Below are 23,971 nucleotides of genomic sequence, written 5' to 3' on the forward strand. Positions count from 1 at the left end.
ATCCTACTTCCGTAGTGATACTGCCTTGGAAACCCAAGGAGGGGTCGCTATGAGTCGGGGCCGACTCGATGGCACATAACAACAACAACAACAATAAATCATCTATAGGAGACTAAATGGTCCAAAATTATTTGCTCTAAAGCAAAGACAAGAAGGTAAGGGGGAAGGGAATCTGTTGTTGTTATGTGCCGTCCAGTCGGACCTGACTCATAGCGACCCCTCCTTGGGTTTCCAAGGCAGTATCACTATGGAAGTAGACTGCCCAACCTTCCTTCCGAGGAGTGGTGAGTACTAGAAATGGTGCCACCAGGGCAGAACAAGAAAACGATGACACATTATGAAAAAATGTAACCAATATCACTGACTAATTTGTGTAGAAATTATTAAATGGGAACCTAATTTGTTGTGTAAACTTTCATCTTAAACACAATCAAATATTCTCAAAACAACAACAACAAAACCCCCTCTGACATACATGAAGTTGCCATGAGTTAAAGTAGACTAGACCACAACTGGTTTTGTTGCTGGGTTTTTTTGTTTGTTTGTTTTTCAATAAGGATGTGATTCACTCACCAATGAAATGCCAAAGACATAAAATGCCAGAAGAATGAAGCTTGGGTACAGGTCAAGAATTCAATTGTTTAATTGACTACAATAAAGTTAACCCTGCATGAATGTGATAACATTTTCTTTAAAAGAGTTTTCCTAAATCCCTCCAGCCCTACCTCAGACAGGAATCTCTGTCCCACTCATTTTTAAAGTGCCAAGTTAGCAATCAGGTGCTAAATCCATCAACAAAGAATAAATAGTGATCTGAAAAAAACTGCCTCGTTTAAAGGATTTTTGTGGTATTTCTGTTAAATATAGACTAGAATTTGAAAGAGAGGGGGAAAAGGTTGGCAATTCATGTGCATGTTATTGTTGTTATGTGCCGTTGAGTCAGACCTGACTCGTAGCAACCCCTCCTTGGGTTTCTAACGTGGTATCTCTACGGAAATAGACTGCCTATTTGGGTTTGAACCACCAGCCTTCTGGTTAGCAGTCAAGTACCTTAGGCACTATGCTACCAGAGCTCCCATTCATGCGCACAGATGGATGGATGGACAGATGGATGGATGGAAGGAAATAACGTGCCACCCTATGTCCTCTCCATCTAACGCATCATCTTGCCACCTTCTTGGGAGGTGAAAAGCAATGGTTATGCAGCCTTGCAGAAAGCATGGAAAGAACTTTGATGAGACCTTCTTACACCTATTTTAACACATTCAAATATAGGTTTGGATACTTTCTCATTTGTGACATCTCCTTGTGAGATACTTAAGAGATGTTATTGTTGTGTGTGCTGGCAAGTCGATTTTGACTCATAGCGACCCTATAGGACAGAACAGGACCAAACCACAGGGTTTCCTAGGTTGAAACCCTTTAAGGGAGCAGAGTGCCAGGTCTTTTTGACAGGCAGCCATTTTTAGGACAGTGTTGATGAAGACCTGCCTGCATCAGCCAGGATAAACTAAGTTATGTCACAGTTAAATAAGAATAAAAATAAAAAGCCTCACAAATCTCACACTAAAAACAGCAAAGGTTTATGTCTCTCTCATGCTATGTGTCCAGAAAAATTTATTAGCTAAGATAATGCGTTTGAGTTCAGGCATGTTGTTGTTGTTATGTGCCGTCAAGTTGGACCCAACTCATAGTGACCCCTTCTTGGGTTTCCGAGGCAGTATCACTACAGAAGTAGATTGCCCCATCTTCTTTCCGAGGAGTGGCTGGAGGATTTGAACCGCCAGCCTTCTGGTTAGCAGTCAAGTGCCTTAGGCACTATGCTACCAGACTTCAGGCATAGCTGGATCAAAACACTCAAAGATTATCCTTAGGGACCTGCTTTCCTGCATCCCCCAGTTCTGCTTTCCTCTTAGTCAGCTCTAGACTCAAGCATCCTCACAATCCCAAGTCTAGGGGAAAGGAGTTTCTCCTCTCAATAATTCCCACAAAAAAACTCAGTCACCCTAACTGAAAAATGTGAGTCACATACCCATCCCTGAACCAATTCTACAATGTGGGAGATGGAAATGCAATGATTAGCCTAGAACTCATGGAAGGATTTAAAAAAACAAGTTGCCATAAAGTCAATTCTGACCCACAGTGACCCATGGTGTCAGAGTAGAACTGTTCTCCACAGGATTTTCAATGGCCCATATTTCAGAAGTAAAAAGCCTTTCTTGGAAGCCTTTCTTCCAAGGTGCCTCTGGTGGACTCAAACCTGCAACCTGTGGGCGAGCAGCATCCAAGCCCTCCCATGGAGAAGCTGGCCCCATCCCATTACGTGGAAAATCCAGGGAATGTTACCCGAGCAAGGCAGAATGGATGTTAGGCAGGCCTAATGGTTTCTACCATATGGTACAAGACTTAAAGTGCCATGACTTCCTGCTTTTCAGGCCCTGGTGGTTTCCATATTATATGTTATATATATATTATATGTTATAGAGAGTAATAGTAATAATCCTCTTTGTGACAAGACAAGGTTATCTCATTTTATTTATTCACTCAACTACCAAAAAAAAAAAAAAAAAACCTCACTGCCATCGAGTCAATTCTGACTCATAGCAACCCCTTTTGCATTTCCAAGGTGGTAAATCTTTACAGAAGTGGATTGCCCAGTCTTCCTTCCTCAGAGAGGCTGCAATATACCAGAAACTCTATCACTTGGTGGGATCACAATGTCAAGTATAATACATTCCCTGCCATCAAAGAGCTCCTGGGGACGAAGACATTTAACACATAATTACAAATTATTGTGCTACATATTATGAAAGAGGGATGTAGAAAGCACTGTGTGACATTTGTCCTGAATCTTACTGGTCACTGAACTCATTTTTCTAGATCAATTCTGAACCTTCAAAATAAGATTTATACCCAGTTTTCGAAACAGCAAAAATCTAGCATTTTTCATGAGAACAATGTTATATAATAACCAGGTTTTATGTCCCAAAGATCAAAAATTAGAGTGTGACTTCTTTGTTTCCCTGTCAATCTAGGATGTAAAATGAGACACATAAATGGCTTTGAAGACTATGTGAAAGTTAAGGTGACCTTTAAAGTGTTTCTTGGTTTTTTCAAACAAAAATAATGACTGCCTCAGGGACATAACTGTCCCACATTCTTTGCAAGGAACAGCTAACGATTTGCAATCTCATCTGTCATTCAAAATGTCACAGCACTCTCCAGTAAAGACCACCTTATGCTGAAGCAGCTAGCCCAGGTAAGCCCCAGTGAAGAACCAAGAGGGTCCTGCTGTCAGCTGGACTGAAGCCTAGACAGACTTTACTAAAACAAAGGAGATTTTGTTCATCCTAAATCTACTGCAAAAGATGTCTTTAAATTGTCAAAGAGCACTTGAAGACTAAAGTGTGGTTGACCCAAGCCATGGTATTTTTTAATCATCTCATATGCATGCGAAAGCAGGACAATTAATAAGAAAGAAAGAAGAAGAATTGATGTATTTGAATTATGTGTTGGCAAAGAAGACTGACTACACCATGGACTGCCAGAAGAACATACAAATCTATCTTGTATGAAGTACAGCCAGAACGTTCCTTAGAAGTGAGGATGGTGACACTATGTCTCTCACACTTGGGTCATGTTTTAAGGAGGGACCAGTCTCTGGAGAAGAACATCATGGTTGGTAAAGTAGAGGGTAAGCAAAAAAGAGGACAGAGGACCCTCAATGAGACAGACTGACATAATGGCTGCAATAATGGGCTCAAACATAGTAACCACTGTGAGGATGGTGCAGGACCAGGCAGTGTTTCATTCTATTGTACATAAGAGTCAATAAGAGTTGGAACCAACTTGACGGCACCTAACAACAACAACAAATTTGTACCAACTTCAGAATACAGAGGAATGGAGAGGAAGAAATTGTGAGTGAAATTTGAAATTAATCCTAAAATGAACTCAAGTCAGGTGGTAATATTTTTTTCTTGACTAAAAAGAAATTCATGTTAGGTGGAAAGTAGACATCTAAGGTTTCAGAAAAAAAACATAGACTAGACTTTATTTTCATTTATGAAACTTTTATTGAGCACTTTCAATGTGTCTCATGTAATGTTCAGCAATGTTTATATAAAAGTGAGTATTACACAATTCTTGTCCTTATCTAATTTTCTATTGGGGAAGATAAGTGCATGAACAAATAGTTACTGCATTATGTCATGCATGCTGTAACAGGCTTTTATAAGGTGTTGGAGAAGAGTGGGGGTGTGGAGAGAGAGGAGGGAAAAAAGCCTTCACATAGCAAGCCATGTTTAAGCAAAGTCATTAAGTTGACAGGGGTCACAGAGAGCCCCCCTAACAGAGAGAAGATGGGAAAGGGATGAAGGTATCAGAAGCTGTCATGTCTAGGGAACACTGGGAAGTTCCCGTGGGTGGGAGTGGGGGGCACTGAAGGCTTTTCAATAAGTGACATGATCAAGGTCATGCCTCTGGAGACTCCTCCTGGTAGAATTACAGTGGATTCAGTGAAGGCAGGAATGCCAGCCAGAAGGCTCCTGCTGGCGTTCAGACCACAAGTGAGGAAAGACTGCATTAAGGCAGGGTAATGAGGTTGGCACAATGGGAACATGTGGGCTAGTTGCTAGGAAAGTAGAAACGGCAGGACATGGTGATTCATAATAGGTGGGGAGGGGGGTGATGGAGAGAGTCAAGCATGATTCTTAGACAGGCCTAGCTTTACAGGCATGAGATCTGCTCAGTTGCACAGGACCCCCCCCCCAAGGGTCCCACACTTTATTTAATGCTTGGCTACTACTGTCTTGAAATTATTAATAGTTTTTGAACAAGGAAGCCCATATTTTCATTTTGTTCCAGCCCTGAAAATCATAGAGCTGGTTCTGTTCCCAGGGTTTGGTCTCTAGCTAGTGGGTGGATTGTGGTGCCAATAACTGAAATCAGAAACAGAAGAAGGAGCTAGTTTTATTCTTTTGAGGATTGGTTGGAAAGATGAGTTCAGTTTTGCACATATGAGTTCCATGTGCCTATGGGTCAACAAAGAGAAGATGCTGCACAGGCTGTTAGAAATTGAATGTAAAATCTGAGCAAGGTACAGGCTGGAGATACAGATGTAGGGGTCACCAAGATCAAGGTGGTGGCTGAGACCCTGGCTGTGAATGAAAGTATGCAGGTGAAAAACAAGCTGGAGACGGAAACTTTGGGACACCAATGTTCAAGGCTAAGGGCTGGGCAAGACAAATGGCAAAAGAGGAGTCAACGTCCTGTGAAGAAATTTTGGAGGGAATTGTGTCCTGGAAACCAAGGGGGAAGGAGTTTCAAGAAGGAAGCAGTGATCATCTGAAGCACAAAGAGATCAAGTAAGATAACAATGTGAAAATGTTCATTGCATTTGGCAATTAGAAGGTTGGTGGCAATGACAGAGCAATGGTGAAGATGTAAGCCATGTTGAAATGGGCTAAAGAAGAGAACAGGATGTAGTCTATAAGGTAAGAACAGAAGCTGAGGTACAAAGTCAAAGCGAAGAAGCACAGGATAAAGGCAGGGCTTTGTTACTTAAGTTGCTGTTACCACCACTCGTCTGTGGTTTGTCGCACTGTGGTAGCTTGCATGTTGCTGTGATGCTGGAAGCCATCCCCCCAGTACTTCAAATACCAGAAGAGTCACCCATAGTGGACAAGTTTCAGCAGAGCTATCAGACGAAGAAAGACGTGGAAGGAGGAGGAAAAGAGTGGAGTAGAGGGTGTATAAGGAAAAGCCAGGGTTTTGTTAGTTAAGATGGGGGTGAAATTGAGCAGGTTTGCATATGAGAGGGAGAAGCCAAGGAAGAGAGAGCATACAGGAGATTGAGGCAAGAGCACTGCTCAAATTAGCTGAGAGGAGGGTGCATTTTTAGGACAGAAGTGATAAAGGTAGGAATAAACCCAAACCAAACCCAAAGCACTGCCATCGAGTTGATTCTGACTCACAGTGACCACCATTGGGTTTCCAAGGTGGTAAATCTATATGGAAATAGATTGCCCTGTCTTCCTTCCGCAAAGTGGCTGGTGGGTCTGAACTGCTAACCTTCTGGTTAACAGTCAAATGCCTTAGGCACTGTGCCACCAGAGCTCCTTAAGGTAGGAATGGAGTGTAGGGGAGTGTGCTTAAGAGTCACTCCCATTCCAACCACTCATCTATGGATTTCTCTATCTCCATACCCACCTTTTGGAAGGAAGATGGGCAATCTACTTCCGTAGTGATACTACCTTGGAAACCCAAGGAGGGGTCGCTATGAGTTGGGGCCGACTCGCCGGCACATAACAACAACAACAACAACAACATACCCACCTTAGGTAGACAAATCCATATCTGAGTGGTTGGAATGCAAGTGAATGTTATGCTCACTCCCCTACACATACACATTCAAATAAAACCCTCCTAATTTCTTAAGTAGTGTTAAGTTTACATACTGAGAGTGTGGTAGTCAGGAGAGTGGCGAAGCTTTAGGAAGGTGAATCTGCACACTGAGAGTGTGCCAGGGACTAGTATCATTGCCGACAAGCATGGAGGGCTTAGCTACAAGGAGACCAGAAGCCAATCTCAAGGAGGCAGAACTGAACGATGCTTGCAATTTTTACCGCTGAAAAGCTGGAAGGTGCAAATTTTGGCCAAGGGCATTAAAATCTTGACAAGAAGAAAAGAGATCTGCCTATTAATATTTTTATTTTAATTAAAATCTAAAAACCTTCCATTGCAATATTATATTCCACCCTTCCCCCTCCCACATAGGCTAGGCTTTTCCCGTGCTCTCTGAGCTGCCCAGCCAGCACCCAGGATCCTGCATCCTAGAGGCAAAGTCTGCAGAGGCTGCAGCAAGGCACTTCTGATTTGGTGAATAATTAATGCATCACCAAGACCCGAGGCTCCAACCTCCCTCAGCCACGGGTGTTACAGACTCCTAAAGCAGCTTAATCTAGGGTCTAATGATTAAACTTCCTGGGCCCTATTTCATTACAGCTAAGTTAAAAACTGACCAATTAGCCACTTAAACCCTTCTCCCTGAGGTGATCAACTAGAAAAGAAGCACAATCTCCAGGCTGGACAAACAACTAACTGTATTCCCCTGATTCCAGGGACTTGCCCAGAGCAGGACTGAAGAACTCAAGCATTGAGTCCATTTCATCTATTGCTAACAGAGCAGAACTGAGCCAATTCACAGAACCGGTGGTGGGGTCCCCACGGAACATTTTTTTCCTCTCCAACCCCCATGAGATGAATGAGCTTGTTTACCTCTTATTTAAGGAGACAGGTCACACTCAGAACTGTTTGAGATCTTTTATGAGAGGCCCTTTCCCCACCTCACCATTTGTGGACTGTGGAGTCCTCTAGAACTGTCGAGGTTGTGCTTTGTAGAGAGGTGCGCTCACTAGGGACCTCCAGCTTCATGTCTGAGTCCACCCTGTCAAGGTGATGAGAGAAGGAACCATAAACATTAGTGTCAACCGAAAAATTAACTGAATTAGAGCCATCGTCCGGATTCAGGTAAAGGTAGACTTTTAAAAACAGAATTAAGTGGATAATTCGATACTGTCATCTCTTGGGTGGTAGGGACCAGGGACAGGTTCTGAAAAAATGGGTGCGCAAAGAGTGTCCAGGGAATAGCGGTTCCATTTCTTCGTGTGAAGACACTGTAGATGTCGCGCCCTTCCACACTCGGTGACGCAGAGATGTTCACATCCTTTGCAGGAATAAGCCCAGCAGGTCAACCCTCTTTCGAAAGGGTTAACCCGCCCTCCCAGAGCGCGCAGTTCAAGAGTTTCTAGCCCTGGGCACCTTTTCCTGACTCACTTCTTACAAATGTAAATGCACGAGTACGCGGTAGGTCCCCGACCAGCCCCCCTGGTTTCCCCATCTGAACACCTACCTCCGAGACCAGCCCGGACGCCTCCCGCCCCCCGCGCTGGACTACCCGACCCATCCTTGCACCCTGGGGCGACTCCGCAGCCCTGCAACCCCTCGGTGGGAACTGAAGAGCAAAACCCCGCAGCGAGCGCACGCAGACCGACGCTCCCTTAAAACAAAAGAGGCGCCCCGGAGGGTTGGCCCGCGACCTCACCCCCTCCTGACCAAGTTGTGGCCTCCTGCCGCCCGCCCCCTCAGCCCCTGCCCGCCGTGTGCGCATGAGCAGAGGCGCCTCCCTCGGTTCCTCCCCAGGCGAAACTTTCTAATTCCCTTCTTTGGGCTCGGGGCCGCGCGGAGTGGGGAGTGCGCTCGCTCCGAGGGTGAGCAGAACAAAGTGGCTGCGCGATTTTCCTCCGTCTCCACCCCCACCCCCCGTTTCCGTGGGAGCGGCAGGAAATGGAAGGGCCCCTCTCCTCTCTCTGAGCATTTGCCTTTTTTTTTTCTCCACCTCTCCAGAAAGGAAGACGGGAAAAAGGGGCAGGCGACTCGCCGGGCGTGTTCTCCCCTCCTCCGCCGTGTCCCCTCGGCTGCAGGGACTCGGACATGGGACTGCTCCAGGTGTTCGCTTTCGGTTTCTTAGGTAATTCTGTGGAAACGGTGGGGCAGGGATACGCGGGCTCGGGGTTAGAAAACCTCCAAGCCATTTGCCCTAGCGTCGTGGGAGTTTAGGGAATTGGTGGAGGGACTGGAGAGGAAATTCTGCCTTTGGAACTAAACGCCACCGCCCTGGCCTCGGTGGTGGCTGGAGACGGCGCGCGCGGAGCAGCGAGGGCCTGCATCCTAGGGCTCTCGAGGTCGCCGCTCGGGGATTTGCACCTTAGGTCTGTTCACGTAGGGTTTCCCCAGCGCGAGGAATAGGCTCACAGAGGTGTAGGGCCTGGCCGCGAGGACTCTCCGGGAACCGATTCCCAGGAAAGTGACCGAACCGAGCGCAAGCTTCGTCCGGGGAACAAACTGGTGCCATGTGGCTTTAATTAACCTTCGCGGTTAGCCTCTGGATGGCAGCAGAAATAGCTGGACCCTGAGCTTCTCCGGAATGCCGAAGCGTCCAAACCACTCCAGAGCCTCAGGGGCAGTCCACTTGCCCCTTGCTTGGAGAATTGGCCTCAACCGCGAGCCCCGCGCCTCGCTCCCGACCGAACGCCCGCAACCCTCTCTCGCGCGCACCCACAGACCACTCCAGTCTCCGCGCTCACACATGTCCGCGGGCACACAGGCGCACTCTCGCACCGAGGATGCACAGGCTGCCGCGAGCACGCGGGCTCACGCGAGCGCGGGCGAGAGAGGTTGGGCGGCCCGCAACCCTGCCATCAGCGGCACGTCTAAGTGGCCAGTCTGCACAGACACGTTTTGTAATGGGAGCTGCTCCCCTGGGCAGATCAGAGTGGGAGCGAGTGTCAGTGGGTTTCCCGGGAGTGATGCTTTCGGCTGATGAACAAACGTGATGACGTGTCTGTTTCTCTTTCCGTGCCCTTCCCTCACCGCTTCCCGGCCCCTTTCTCCCACATCTGCCCATGCGTCTCTGTCCCTTCTATTCATTCTGCTGTCTTGTGAATCCCCTCTATCCCCACTCCTTGTTCTCGCTTCGGCCTCGCTCCCTGCTCTTGCCCCCCACCTTGTCACCAATCCCTCCTGCAGCCCTGTGCGGAGCCCGAGTGCGCGCTCAAGAACCGGAGTTCAGCTATGGCTGTGCAGAGGGCAGCTGCTATCCGGCCACTGGCGACCTTCTTATTGGCCGAGCGCAGAAGCTGTCCGTGACCTCGACGTGCGGGCTGCACAAGCCCGAGCCTTACTGTATCGTCAGCCACCTCCAGGTGAGGGCTGAGCGACTCCCTCGCAGCTCCGCTTGCGCCTATTCCGGTCCAGACTTGAGGGGCAGGCCCAAGAGACTCCGCATCCTGCCAGCTATCCAGATAGGAAGCGCGACCAGTCTGGGAGTCCCGGGATTAGGCTGGTAGCACACCCTCTCTCCCCATCTCAGTTTGCACAGTTGCATCCGCCAAACATTTCCTGCCGCCTCTGCCGCCTGTGCGCCTAGACAGACCTGACTCAGGAGCTCCGCTCCAAAAGTCCCTATTTTTTTTTTTAATCTTTTTCAAAGTGTGCATTTAAAGCAGTTTTTTCTCTTCATTCATATATTGAGCAGTGATCTTGGGATTTCTAGAATCTATCACTGGGGCCTTACAAGAAGCCCAGTCACTGAACCTGTTTTTCTGTTCTTTACTAAGTGGTGTGTCCGCTTGGGGAGGTGGGAGCTCTGGTGGCCTGGTGCCTAAGGCATTTGATTGGGAGACAGAAGGCTGGCGGTTCAAACCTACCAGCCACTCCTCGGGAGGAACGTTGGGCAAGCTACTTCTGTAATGATACCACCTGCAAAACCCACGGAGGAGTCGGAACTGACTCAAGAAAGTGAGAGTGAGTTTGAGTGTCCACCTACCTCCCTTAAGTATCAGGATCAGATGGTTTGTTTTTCAAAAATGCCCTGGCTCCCTTGGTACCCTGACAGAAGAGGACCAAATGACATTTATGGGTGTTCTAAAAGTGTGCTTTTCCTAAAGCGTTTTGCTAAAAGTGGATCCAGATTTTAGATTTCAGAAGTCATACTTTTAGGAAGTCACAAATGTTATAAAAGACGACACAGAGTATGAAATATCCAGAATCAGAATCCCTTTTCCTTGATTTTTTTTTTTTTAAAAAGCCTGTAACACCTCTGGTTGATGGTGCTCATGTCAGTCACATGCAGAGCAAGTTCTAGGCCAGTTCTAATTTTGGTCATTCCACCGGCATGAGTACCTGCCCTTCAGAAGAAAAGAGTGTTGTGTGGTTTGCGTAGGAGACGCCTTAAAATGGAGTCACTTTTATTAAATGTTAAGAGAACCCATCCTGGAGACCTGATAAACTGAAGGAATGTGGTAAAATAGATTCCACTCATTTGCTTCCAGATTTATACAGAAATGTCTAGACTGCTTCCTCCTGATTAGAAGGGAGGCTATAATTACACTTTTTTTTTTTTTTTTTGAAGTTCTGGTAATTGTTAACTGCCACTAGTTTCCTTAACTACAAATTAATGAAGGCAGTTGCTATTACCTTTTCTAATATTAGCATTCAGTTTTTACCTAAAATACTGTGCTACCATTTAGAAATCTAAACATCCTGTAAATGAATCATCAGACTCTGAAGCCGTTTAGACTAGCATGAGAATTGCACTATTTGTCTTAAAAGCCAGGCTCTCTTGTTTTTATGATGAACCATGAAACTGTGGAGTTCATTTCATTTTCACAGATACAAGGACCTAAAAGAAAAGATTAGGTATACACTTTTCTCAGATATTTAGTGGGTGCAGAAATTGAGACAGGGAGCTTGTTTTATCCAGGGTTCTACTGCATCCCTGATTTTAGCCCTGGTGGCACAATGGTTAAGCGCTTGGCTATTAACTGAAAGGTCAGCAATTCAAATCTACCAGCTGCTTCATAGCCAAAAAGACCTGATCTGCTGTAGGAAAGATTGAACCAAAACAAACCAGACTCACTGACATCTAGTCAATTCCCACTCATGGTGACTCTCTTTGTATTTCCGAGGCAGTAAATGTTTATGAAATAGATTGCCCAGTCTTCCTTCTGTGGAGTGGCTGGTGGGTTTGAACCACCAACCCACTGGTTAGCAGTCAAATGCCTTAGGCACTACGCCACCAGAGCTCCCTAGTAAAGATTAAAGCCTAGGAAACCCTATGGGGCAGTTCAACACTCATATGAGTCAGAGTTGACTTGAAGGCACCCAACACTTTTTAATACCTTTTACCACTCTCCAAATCCTTTTTGGTGGAAGATAATAACTGATAACTAACTAGATGAATACAAGTTTAAAAGTATACTCCATTGATTTTTGTCCTTGGAAGAATATCACCCTTGCTTAAGTCCTGTTTGTAGGATGTACGGATGTCTCTCTATGTCTTAGCTTGAGCATTATTTTCAGACTGAAGAATAATATGCATTTCAGAAAATGTAGGCATAGAGAAAAGCTCCTTGTGGAAAAGGGAACTGTTAAACTGTATATCGTTTACCATTCACTCTGGTGAAGCTCAGGAGCTCTGGTAGTGTAGTGCCTAAGGCATTTGACTGCTAACCAGAAGGCTGGCATTTCAAACCCACCAGCCACTCCTCAGAAGGAAGGTTGGGCAATCTACTTCCGTAGTGATACCGCCTTGGAAACCCAAGGAGGAGTTGCTATGAGTCAGGTCTGACTCCACGGCACAGAACAACAACAACAACATGATGAAGCTCTGATAGTGTAGTGTCTAAGGCATTTGACTGCAAACCAGAAGGCTGGTGGTTCAAACCCACTAGCCACTCCTCAGAAGGAAGATTGGACAATCTACTTCTGTAGTGATACCGCCTCAGAAACCCAAGGAGGGGTCACTATAAGTCGAGTCTGACTTGACGGCAGTGAGTATGGTGAAGAACAGTGGGGTTCCTTGAACTCTCCTGACCCAACTGCTAGGGTGGCTGTGGCTCCCATTTTAGACAAAAGAAAATTAGATGAGAAATTCAAAGCTAAAGTCTACCTAATTCTAAAGTCTATGAGTGGTGCAAACTCTTAACACACTCAAAAAAATTTTTTTAAAAAAATCTTTTTAACACACTCAGCTGCTAACCAAAAGGCTGGAGGTTTGAGTCCACACAGATGCACCTTGAGAGAAACACCTGGCAGTCTACTTCTGAAAAACCAGCCATTGAAAACCCTGTGGTGGTGGTGGTGGTTGTTATGTGCCATCAAATCGGACCCAACTCATAGCTACCCCTCTTGGGGTTTTCGAGGTGGTGGTGGTGGGTGTTGTTATGTGCCAACTCATAGCAACCCCTCCTTGGGTTTCCAAGGTGGTATCACAATGGAAGTAGATTGCCCAACCTTCCTTCCAAGGAGTGTCTGGTGGATTTGAACTGCCTGACTTATGGTTAGCAGTTAAGTGCCTTAGGCACTATGCTACCAGAGTTCCTAGTATATTGAAATACAACTGGATACCAGGACAGCCTGGTATCCCCTTCCCTTTTTGTATATTGATTTTGCATCCAGCGATATTGCTGAATTCACATATTAGTAGCTTTTTTGTAGATTCATATGATTTTCTATGTAGATGATCATGTTGCCTGGAATTAAAAGATAGTTTAACATCTTTCTTTGCAATACATATATATATATATATATATATATATATATATATATATATATATATATATATATATATATATATGTAAGAAAAGAACCCCATAGAGCACAGTTCTACTCTGGCCAATGTGGGATCACCATGAGTCAGGATTGACTCAAAGGCACCATTTTTCTTTTTTTTTAATTATAAGGCCGGGAGTGCATGTCCATTTGGGGCTTGGGCTGTCCCCAGTTTGAGTGGCCTCAACACAGCAGGACAGCCTGGTATCCTCTTCCCCAGATTTTACAAGCAGTGTATAAATTAGCCTGCATGCCACCACCTCTGATTCACTGAGCGGATTAGAAGCTGAACTCTTGTTCTGTGATTCCTAACCCCTCTCTAAATACTTCTGCCTAATTCTTGCTTTCTGCCTTATTTAGGTTTTAGAGAATCAGGTCAAAGGAATTGCTCCCTCTCTTTCATTTTCAGTTTACGTTAAATCAGCAAAAATTCTCTAATACCTCTTTTGCCTTTAGAGTAAGCTGCTCTGGCTGTTTACTGAGATTAAGGCTTAAGTCTAGAAATTTGACTTTGATTAAATTACTAGTTTATGGAAACAATGCCCTCTTTTACTTTTGACCTTGACTTTTCAGAGAGGAAGAAATTCTTTTCTGGGAGTATTTCAGACTTGGTAAGTTAAAGTGATAGGCATGTGATATAAGTCGTTTTGATAATCATTTTTCTTGAAGCAAGTAGGTTGAACTTTTGTAATAGGGGCTTAGTGAGTTTTTGTCAATTTGTGAGATTGCTTATTAGACTCATGAAACTAACTTTGTTTTCAGGAGGACAAAAAATGCTTCATATGCAATTCACGAGATCCTTATCATGAGACCCTCAATCCCGATAGTCATCTCATTGAAAATGTGGTCACTACATTCGCTCCAAACCGCCTTAAGATTTGGTGGCAATCTGAAAATGGTATGTGGTCGGTGTTGGGAACAAGTTCTGTGAGTGTGGCTGGATGGTAACCTGGATGGGGTTGACAGGCTCCTGACTATATGTCATCACGGTGAATTCTCTGTCCTGTGATTATGGCCTTTGACGAATTTATTGCCTGGGGCACCAGCTTCTCAGTAAAATCTGATCTTTCTTCCTGAAGCATCTACTTCCTATTAGAAAGCAGTCATTCATGCTAGACCAAGGGAGTGTTCCAGAGTCTTCACCCTCAGAGAGGCTTTTGGGGAGTATGTATATGTTGGGAAGCAGGGCACAGTCTGGGGAGGGCGTGGGAAGGCCCTATACTATTTCAGGCCTTTATTCTTCCACAAAACATAGCAGCTTTCATTTAGCTCAACCCCAAAGGAAAGGGCAGATCGACAGTTGCCCCTCCCCTTCCATCTAGAGAAAATTTAATATGGGACTATGAATGAGCACAGTGCCGTAATTCTTCAAAGAAACTGTCAGCATAAACGCAGCTCAAACAGTTTCCCTGGTGGTTGTGTGAATCCAACCCCTTTTCCTTTCTTTGTCGTTTGGATTTGGGTTTAATTCACCAAATAGGATAAGTTGCTATCATTAATTTCACATTTGCTTCACAGTTGAATGCTGAAATTTGGGGAATGAAAGTATAGTGTTTTCGTTAATTAACAAAGTATCTTTAGATTAAAAGATAAATTATGAAAATGGCTCTTAAGGCATTGACACTAAGCCCGGGATCATCAAAAGCATTGGACGCCACTAGAGCATTTTATTCTCAACCCTACACCTGGGAAGCATCTGGCTGCTTACAGTCATTTATCATTCTGTAAAAAGAAACTCCCTTAATGGACTTCCTTGTCATTGACAATTAAATGTACATGTGGTCCAGGAGACTGTTGGTTCCTAGGGAAGGTTATCCATAGGCTGGCCTTGTGAATCCGTTGGTTACACATGTGATGGAGATAGGCTGATCCTCAGGGGGCACGTCTCCTTTAGAGCTGTGTTAGCTCTTACAGGAGAATATCTTGGTTGAGGTTCCGTGTGAAGCAGAGGTTTCTGTAAATCTGCACTTGAATCACAAAGGACTTCTGAAATAGCATAGAGCTTACTGTGAGCAGGGACTAGGAGCATTTCCTGTCTGCCCACGTTTCTTCCAGCGAAACGGAAAGACAATTAGAAAAATGCCTGCATGTTAGCATCAAGATCATTCTCACTTTAGTCAAGAGAGAGTGAGACATTTTTTTGTGTGCTGTAGTTCTATAGGCAGTTTTTCTCAATTACCTCAGGAGCACATTGATTTCTGTGCCTTTGAATTTATGTGGCAAAAAAGGCCAAATGCCACAAAGAAGGAACGTTCAAATAAGGACGCTTGAGTTCTCTGCCACCCTGTCAGATTAGACTCGTTTTTAGAAAGTCAGACTGTCATTATATCCTGTCATCTCTCAGTTGTTGATAGTTCACAATTAAAGACGCTGTGAATTTGATTTGATCTATTTTCTGTGTGTTTTGTACATGATGGTGCTAAATTATCAGGGCTTAGGAGCACAGAAGGGTTTGGAGTATCCAGGTGCTTTTACCCTTAAAGATGACCCATTTCTTGGTTTGACATCATCAAATACACTGTACAAGAATGACCTTGTTTCTTTTCTCATTTCTTTTCTTCCTGTATTTTTTAAGAAAAACAAAACAAATAAGCCCATAGTCCTTTATCAGGTTACTAGGAGAAAATGAAATGGGTTTTTGGTGAATGCAGTGTGGCCTGTGTTCTGTTACAGACATGGTACCAGACTTGCTTGGTACTCTGCTTTACTTTGTTCTTTCGTAATTTTGGACGAACACTGCAGGTTTTTAAAAGCCTGGCAGAGGAGAGATTTTGTTGCTTAGCTAAGATTTTCACGCAAAAAAATAAATGTCCAGAGTAGGTTTGTAATGTTGTTATGTACCGTCGAGTCAGACCCGACTCATAGAGACCCCTCCTTGGGTTTCCGAGGCAGTATCACTACTGAAGTAGATTCTCCCATCTTCCTTCTGAGGAGTTGCTGGTCGTTTTGAACCTCCAGCCTTCTGGTTAGCAGTCAAGTGCCTTAGGCACTACGCTACCAGAGCTCCTAGGTTTGATAGGGTTCTTTTAATAACTTAGATCAGGTTAGTTAGTATAATGATAATGTTTTTCTTTAACATTCCAACTAATATCCGTTCCAGTGACCACTTTTCCCCCCAGTGGACTTGGCAGGTGTCCAGCGGGAGAGTTTGTTCCAAAAGGTCCTACTGATTTCCTGAAAATGCACCATTCTGTAACATGATTCATTCCAACACATTCTTGTCTTCCTGCATGTAAGACTTGCTGGGAGATAGACCCCAAAAACTGCTCAAACACAGGAAACATGGACAGGTCTCCTTTATCTAACAGGCAGGCTTCAGGGCAGGAGAACTGGGGAGGGGGCACTTTCCATCACTGGAATTCCAATGGCCTCTGTAGTGTGTTAAAAGCTGGGGCTGGTTGACCCTCAGGGCATGGTGCAAAGGTTCATTTGTTTGTTCAGGCGTGGGCCTGAAAGGGGAGATGTTAGTATTTGTTCTGCCAGTTTATTTATTTGACCCACTCTTTGTCTCTTTGGCATTGTTTTTCAGTTGTGGAAATGCATTCAAAGGCTTCCCCATCCTAGACAGGTTTTTGTACATTGGAATATAGCTAACATATGTGGTAGGCTTTTCTTATTTTCCTTGCTGCTGCATAGGAAGAAAGGAATATTTGTGTTTCTTCTGGAGGGAAACTGTGTCCCTGTGCTTCTGACTGCAAGCTGACCCCCTACTGTGCACAGGAAGTGCCTCCCCCCTTTCTCCTTTGAAAGTCACTTGGCTCCAAGGTTTGGGAAGCTGTTTCATTTCTTCCTAAGCAAACGATGTCTTTCTTGACAGCAGTAACTAGAGGCGTTCTGCCAGATGTCTTGTTCTTGTGAGCAGATTCAATCTGTTGAGCTCCGGAATGATTTATAAAAACTGGAGAATCCATCTTACTTGGGCTTTACCACCTAAGTCAGTCACAAAGGATTTCTAGGAAGAAGAGAAAGATATTTTAAGAAAATAGTTCAACTGTTCACAGCTGTTCCTAACAGTTTCCTTTTTTCATTCTTTTATGTTTTTAATCACCTGTAGGCATGGAAAATGTAACGATCCAACTGGATTTGGAAGCAGAATTCCATTTTACTCATCTCATAATGACTTTCAAGGTAAGGAATCCATAACTTTGTCACAAAGTACATAGGGGAACAGTGTGTAATTCCCCTTTCAGAATGAATGTGTGCGTTGGCCTGAGAACTTAATATCATCATTGCCATAAATTGAGATAATTGTGCAGTTTTTAAACATGGGCATGAATAACTACAGTTAGCAAATGCTCTGTCGTCATGCTAATAAGTGGAGAGAGCCACTCTGCTAGGGTAATTCCACTGTAAATTTATAATTCGATATCTTTTTATTTCCCCACAGAGAGAGGCAGTGTTGACTCTCTCCCAAACCGCAAAAAAACATCTGGAGAGTAAATCCCCGATCCTTTGTGTTTATGTTTTAGTGCTGACTTTGGTAACTGGAAAGGAAGCACATTATCTTTTGTTTTCAAGGTTTTGCAAAATTTGTGGGAATGGTTTTACCATGCGCCTTCTTAAATGTGAATTTTCTCACAATTTTTCTTTTAGAAATGTAAAATGACTCCAGGACTAGGGAATTTCTCTGTACAGACTACCTTTGTTTCTTCTGAAGCCGCTGCTTGGAAATGACACATTTCGCGTGACTTAAAGTACATGTTAGTGCACATAAAACCCATCATTTGCTTATTGGTTCTCAGATTAAAATCACTCTTTAATAGTTTTTTCACTTGGAGTCGGGGGCCTTATCTACACCCTCTCAGGTTAAGAAAAATTGCCAGGAACAGATTGACCCTATAGGCAAGGAGCTTTGTTGAAAGTCTCACTTGTGTCCTCCACCATTGCCTAGGAGGCCAGGGGGCAAGGGTGGTGGTCTGGAAGCCAGAGTATGGCTAGGAAGGACACTGGGGCTGAGCATTTCCTACTCTTGAGCTCTTCATCCCCATGCCACCCCCCCAGTAACATGCTATCCCTGCTGGTGCAAGAATGTGTCATCATGACTGATGCCTGATAAAGAGAATGGTGGAGAAGACTTTACTAAACAGCTGGTCAGTTACTCCTTGTCACCCAACCCTTTGTCTCACTTATAACCACATACTCAACCCAGCAATTAAAATTTAAACTCAGCCATAGGGATTCTCATATAAATTGATACCTAAAAGGACTCAAAATATCTTTGTTAATGTTTTTGCTCCTACTTTTTATATTGACGTTGCACTTTGGAATGGGCATCTTTCTGCATACATGGGTAGTTCTGAGGTCATTTATATTGAAAAGTCCTGTGTGTACATATTCAAGTGAATACAATGGGCCAAAGATAACATTGTGCACATAAAAGCAGAAGGCTCAATAGAGGAGGTGGTGACTGAACTGAAAGGTGAGGAATGGGGACATGTCATCAGACTTTAGTTTATGGAGGAAACATGTCCTTTATGTCCAAACTCAAGGATGAAAAGCATCTTAGGGGTTGGACAGACTTGGATATGAATCCCCATTCTATCCCTTCTGGTGTGTGTGACCAAGCTTTGGCTTTCTCATTGCTAAAATGGGAATCATAATAATAATACCTAGTTTAGGTTTGTGTGAAGTAACCCTCTGCTCTAGGTGTTGGGATAATTTTGCTGCTGTGCATATAGTAGAGAGTTGATCAATAGTTCGTATATATGCTGATGTTTAACATGTAGTAAGGAGCTCTGGTGGCATTATGGGTAAGGTATTTGGACACTAACCAGAAGGTCAGTGTTCAAACTCACCAGTTGCTCTGTGGGAGGAAGATGAGGCACAGTCTACTTTCCATAAAGATTTACAGCCTTAGCAACCCAATGGGAACCACAGTGAATCAGAATCAACTTGATGGCAGTGAGTTTGATTTGTTTTTTTGGGTTTTTTTTTTTTTTTTGACATGTAGTAAGTGCTCTATACATATGAGTGAGTGAGTGAGTGGATAAATGAATTCACCAGCCTTCTGTTTGCAAGACACTGCCCTGTGCCCCATAGAAGTTCAGAAGGGTAGCAGGTAGCAGGTCAATGCTCTCACTGCTTTATAGCTTCCAAGCTTGCAGATATACTTGCAGATGACTTATAATACATAACACAACGTTCTAGCTACTGTAGCAGAAGTTCTGACAGTGAACTGTGTGCGTTAGCACAAAAGAGGGTGAAATTAATTTTAGCCTGGGATAAAGGAGAAAGCCTCACAAGGAGAGGACTGGGATGGCATTTGACCTAGGCCAGGAAAAATGAGCAGGATTTTGGTGGCAGGGGATGGGAGAAAAGCTATACTTGGCAGAGGAAGTTGTCTGAGAGCAGAGTCATTTATGTTGGTGGGACAGTTCGGGAAAGGTTTGCTCAGCAAGTACTATGTAGATTTGCCTTAGATGTGAGGTGTAGTATTGGGAAGAAAGGAAAGTTAAAGTGCAAAAGCCATATTAGAGTCAGAAGGACCTTGACTTCATGTTAAGGAGTATGAGTTTTATAGCAGGGAGTCAATAGAGCCCTGATGGTGCAGTGGTTAAAGTGCTTGACTGCTAACCAAAAGGTCAGTGGTTGAACCCACTAGCTGCTTCATGAGGCATTTTGCTTTCATAAAGATTTATAGTCTTGGAAACCCTATGGGACAGTATTACTCTGTCCTATAGAGTGGCTATGAATTGGAATCATCTCAGGGCAGTGGGTTTGTTTTGGTTTTGAAGGAAGCCATTGACAAGAAAATAAGACAAAGGTAACCCACAGGAAATCAGGAGGGACTCGGAGAGAAGAGAGGGCAAGTCGAGAGGCTCTTGTTGAGGTAAGTGATAACGGAGGGCTTGATTTAGGAGAGGGCTGGTATTAAAGCAGAGGCTGGCTGTGATTCTCAAGTAGGGAGGGTGCTTCCTCCTGCAACCCAGATGTCCTCTCAGCATTACATGGAAAGATTTTTCAAGTCACACGCAGAGTTGCTACACTGTGATACGCTCTGCTGCAGTTGCCTTTGGGAATCATTGTCTCAAGGAGCTAGCTTTCTAAGAGCAGTCAGTTCAGTCCTTAAGAATCAGAGGTGGAGCCATGAATTGGGAAGGACGTAAATTGGAAAGATTAGAAGCAGAAGAGTGGAAGGAAGAGTAGAGAAAGGTGTGAATCAAAGATTGCTTAGGTATATACAGTACTGAGTTGTCAGTGAAGGCAAACGGGTATATGGACAGATAGATAGGTGGACAGGCTAAACAATTAGGTATGTCTAAATGGGGAGTGTATCCAAGATCATATATAGGGTTGGCAGACAATGGTCCTATAAGTTTATGTGAGTGATCAGAATACCCAGGTGTATAGTAGAGCTGACAAGGGGCAAGGTTATGGTCATTGCTTGGTCACAGCCAGCTACCCAGAGGGACCGAGTAGTTGATCCTGCGGGCTTGGGACCATAGTTGCAGGGGACATCAAGCTCAATTGGCATAACATACTATACAAAACATTGTTCCACCTCCTACTTTGGCAAGTAGCGACTGGGATCTTAAAAGCTAGCAAACTGCCATCTAGATGCAACAATGGGTGTCTCCTCGTCAAGAAGAAAGAAGAAGAAGAAAGAAGAAAACCAAATGAATGTAAACAATCAGTCCTAGCGACTGGTACACCATCTGATCTGCAACCTATACAACTATGAGACCAGAAGAACTAGATGGTGCCCAGCTACCACTGTCATCCACTTGGAAGGGATGTACGAGATCCTGCATAGAGAGGGAGAACAATGTGGAACAAAACTCAAAATCATTTGGAGGCAAAAAAAAAAAAGAAGAAGGTGGGGACCAGGTTTGCTGGTCCAATAGAGCCTGGTGAAACCACTGAGACTATGGCCCCTAGCTGCCCTTCAGGTCTGGGATTGAACCCACACCTGTGGTTTCCAGCCAAACAAAGAACAGGCAAGTGAGTTAAACATTTACCTCAAGTAGACACACACCCTGGAGAGAGCAATCATGGGAGAAGGAAGGGCTGCTTATGCACAGGGAGACAGCTCAGGGCGCAGAAGAGTATGGAGGGATGGACACTGGGAAGAGGTAACTATGGGGAGGAAGTGGGAGGGGAGCTGTTGCATTGTAAATTTTGGTCAATGACATGAGACAAAGTATATGTGAACTGCTGTATGAAAAGTGAATTTACTCTGTAAATCTTCACCCAAATCAAAATAAAATTAAAAAAAAAAAAAAAAGATTGCTTAGGTGTCCAAGCTAGGTAACTAAGAAGATGGTGATACCATTAATAGTAGTGAGAAGATCCTAGCTAGAGTAGAAGAACAATGTGGACCAAACTCATAAAAAAGACCAAGCTTACTGGTCTGATAGAGCCTGGTGAAACACCCAAGGCTATGGCCCTTAGTTACCCTTCAGGTCTGCAGTTGAACTCACTCCCTTGTCTTCTAGGAGCTCTGGTGGCATAGTGCCTAAGGCACTTGACTGCTAACCGGAAGCTGGCAGTTCAAACCCACCAGCCACTCCTTGGAAGGAAGATGGGACAATCTACTTCCATAGTGATACTGCCTCTGAAACCTAAGGAGGGGTCGCTATGAGTCGGGTCTGACTCAACGGCACATAACAACAACAACAACAACCCTTGTCTTACAGCCAAACAGTAGACAAGCATATAGAGTTTATTTACACCAGGTAGATATACTCCTTCCAATGAGCAGTCATGGAGAACGGAAGGGCAGTATTTACACAGGGTGATAGCTCAGGGGGCAGGAATGAATAGGAAGGAAGGACACAGGGAAGAGGCAACTACAGGAAGGACTGGCAAGAGAGCGGTTACATCGTGGGGAATTGCAGTCAATGTCAGTCAGTGTTGTGAAACAAAAGGCACTGCTGTATGGAAAACGAATCTGCTCTGTAAACTTTCACCCAAATCACAGTAAAAATTAAAAAAAAAAAAAGGAACAGAAGTTGGGAGTGAAGAAGAAGAAATCTTACCCACATTTGTCTGATTGATCGTTCAGTGGATTGGGTTTTCTTAGGCTAGCAAAACTCATTTAGTATATACATATTAAGTGTTTGTATAGTTGTTGTTATGTGCCATTGAGTTGGCCCCGACTCATAGCGACCCCTCCTTGGGTTTCCCAGGCAGTATCACTACGGAAGTAGATTGCCCAACCTTCCTTCCGAGGAGTGGCTGGTGGGTTTGAACCACCAGCCTTCTGGTTAGCAGTCAAGTGCCTTAGGCACTATGCCACCAGAGCTCCTAAGTGTGTGTATAGTAGTCAGATATTTCAAAATTCATAGCCCTTTTCTTTATTACAAATTGAGAGGCAACTGTGCAGAAAATGGCAGCCTGAGAAGGTTGATGAATAATCAGAGAGTAGAGAGACTTTTGTTCTTTACGTAAAATGTGTTCCAGTTTCCAGCAGCTTCTTAACACCACAGGAAATTGGGTAACTCGTCAATGGTCCTTTGGGACTTGGAGGTTTCCAGAAGGGTGGGAGAAGGAAGCACAGCCAAGACTGGCTTGAACTCTTTTCCTCTACTCCCTTTTGACCCAGAGACATCAGACGAGGCTTTCTCCCCCAGTCTTTCCCCGAGTACCTCACCCAAGAGTCTGGCCTGATAGGTGGTTTGCCATGCTTACCTGGCACATGTGGTTCAGTTTTGTTATTGTTTAAAATTCTATTCTAATACTCTCTTAGGTTTAATAAAGTATCATTTCCTTATAGTCTTGAATAGGTAAAAATGAAGAACTTGAGCAGTTAGTAAGTGAGGAAGTCAAAAGAATCTGTCAAAATGTGATCTCCCATTTTCTCATCCTTGACTCCTTTTTTCAGAGAACAGGAACAACAGGATTGATAAGAAAGGAAAAAGTGGCTTTGGGCATATACTGGTTCTCACCATTAGCCATCAGATTTCTATTAAGTGTTGATTTTAATTCAGAATTCGTGTCTTTTTTCAGGTTCTGTTTTCTAGGGCAGTTTAACTCATTGGCTCTTCCTCTATTGTAACCTGACTTCTACTTTCCACTCACCACATTCATCAGTGTTGAAACATTCACTCGTTTACCTTTGTTTAGTGCTAGTTCTGCTTTATCTCATATTTCCAACTGACCCTGTTCACCACACTCTCCTAAATCTCCATCCTGTCTTGATTTGGGGGAGTCCTCTTTTTCTACTTCCTCTTTGTTGTTGTTGTTATTTGCCATTGAGTCAGACCCAACTGATAGCAACCCCTCTTTGGGTTTCCAAGGCAGTGTCACTATGGAAGTAGATTGCCCAACCTTCCTTCTGAGGAGTGGCTGATGTGTTTGAACCGCTAGCCTTTTGGTTAGCAGTCAAGTGCCTTAGGCACCACGCTACCAGAGCTCCTCTTTGGCACCCATATATTTACTACTCACTGCCGTCAAGTTGGATCTGACTCATAGTGACCCCTCCTTGGGCTTCTGAGGTGGTATCACTACAGAAGTAGATTGCCCAACCTTCCTTCCAAGGAGTGGCTGGTGGGTTTGAACTGCCAGCCTTCTGGTTAACAGTCTTAGGCACTACATCACCAGAGCTCCTACCCATATTTTGGTCTTCTATTATGCCATCAGCCAATGAGGGAACAACATAGATTTGGTTGTATTCAGTCTGGATTTGAATCTAAACTCTTGTACCTATAACTAGCAAGTCATTTCTTGTTTCTGAGCCTCAGTTTCTTCATTTGTAAGGTGGACGTGTTGTAAGCATTAAATGAAATAATGTAATTACAGTTCATGGCATCACTCTTTCTTCTTTGATTAGCCTCTTATTGATGATTTTTCCTGAAGC

General features: G+C 44.1%; 1 protein-coding gene across 1 annotated transcript in view; it reads left to right on the forward strand.

Moving 5' to 3' along the window:
* Positions 1–8,346: 8,346 nt before the first annotated feature.
* Positions 8,347–23,971, forward strand: part of LAMB1 (laminin subunit beta 1) — a 111,406-nt gene continuing 95,781 nt past the window's right edge. Inside the window, 7 exon segments of the mRNA XM_007945067.1 lie at positions 8,347–8,396; positions 8,398–8,451; positions 8,453–8,489; positions 8,491–8,530; positions 9,589–9,764; positions 13,936–14,071; positions 17,228–17,301. Of these exon segments, the coding sequence (XP_007943258.1) occupies positions 8,347–8,396; positions 8,398–8,451; positions 8,453–8,489; positions 8,491–8,530; positions 9,589–9,764; positions 13,936–14,071; positions 17,228–17,301 (567 nt within the window).

This window comes from Orycteropus afer, unplaced genomic scaffold, assembly GCF_000298275.1.
Source record: "Orycteropus afer afer isolate SDZICR_OR568_19922 unplaced genomic scaffold, OryAfe1.0 scaffold00007, whole genome shotgun sequence".
In the NCBI taxonomy this organism is placed as follows: domain Eukaryota; kingdom Metazoa; phylum Chordata; class Mammalia; order Tubulidentata; family Orycteropodidae; genus Orycteropus; species Orycteropus afer.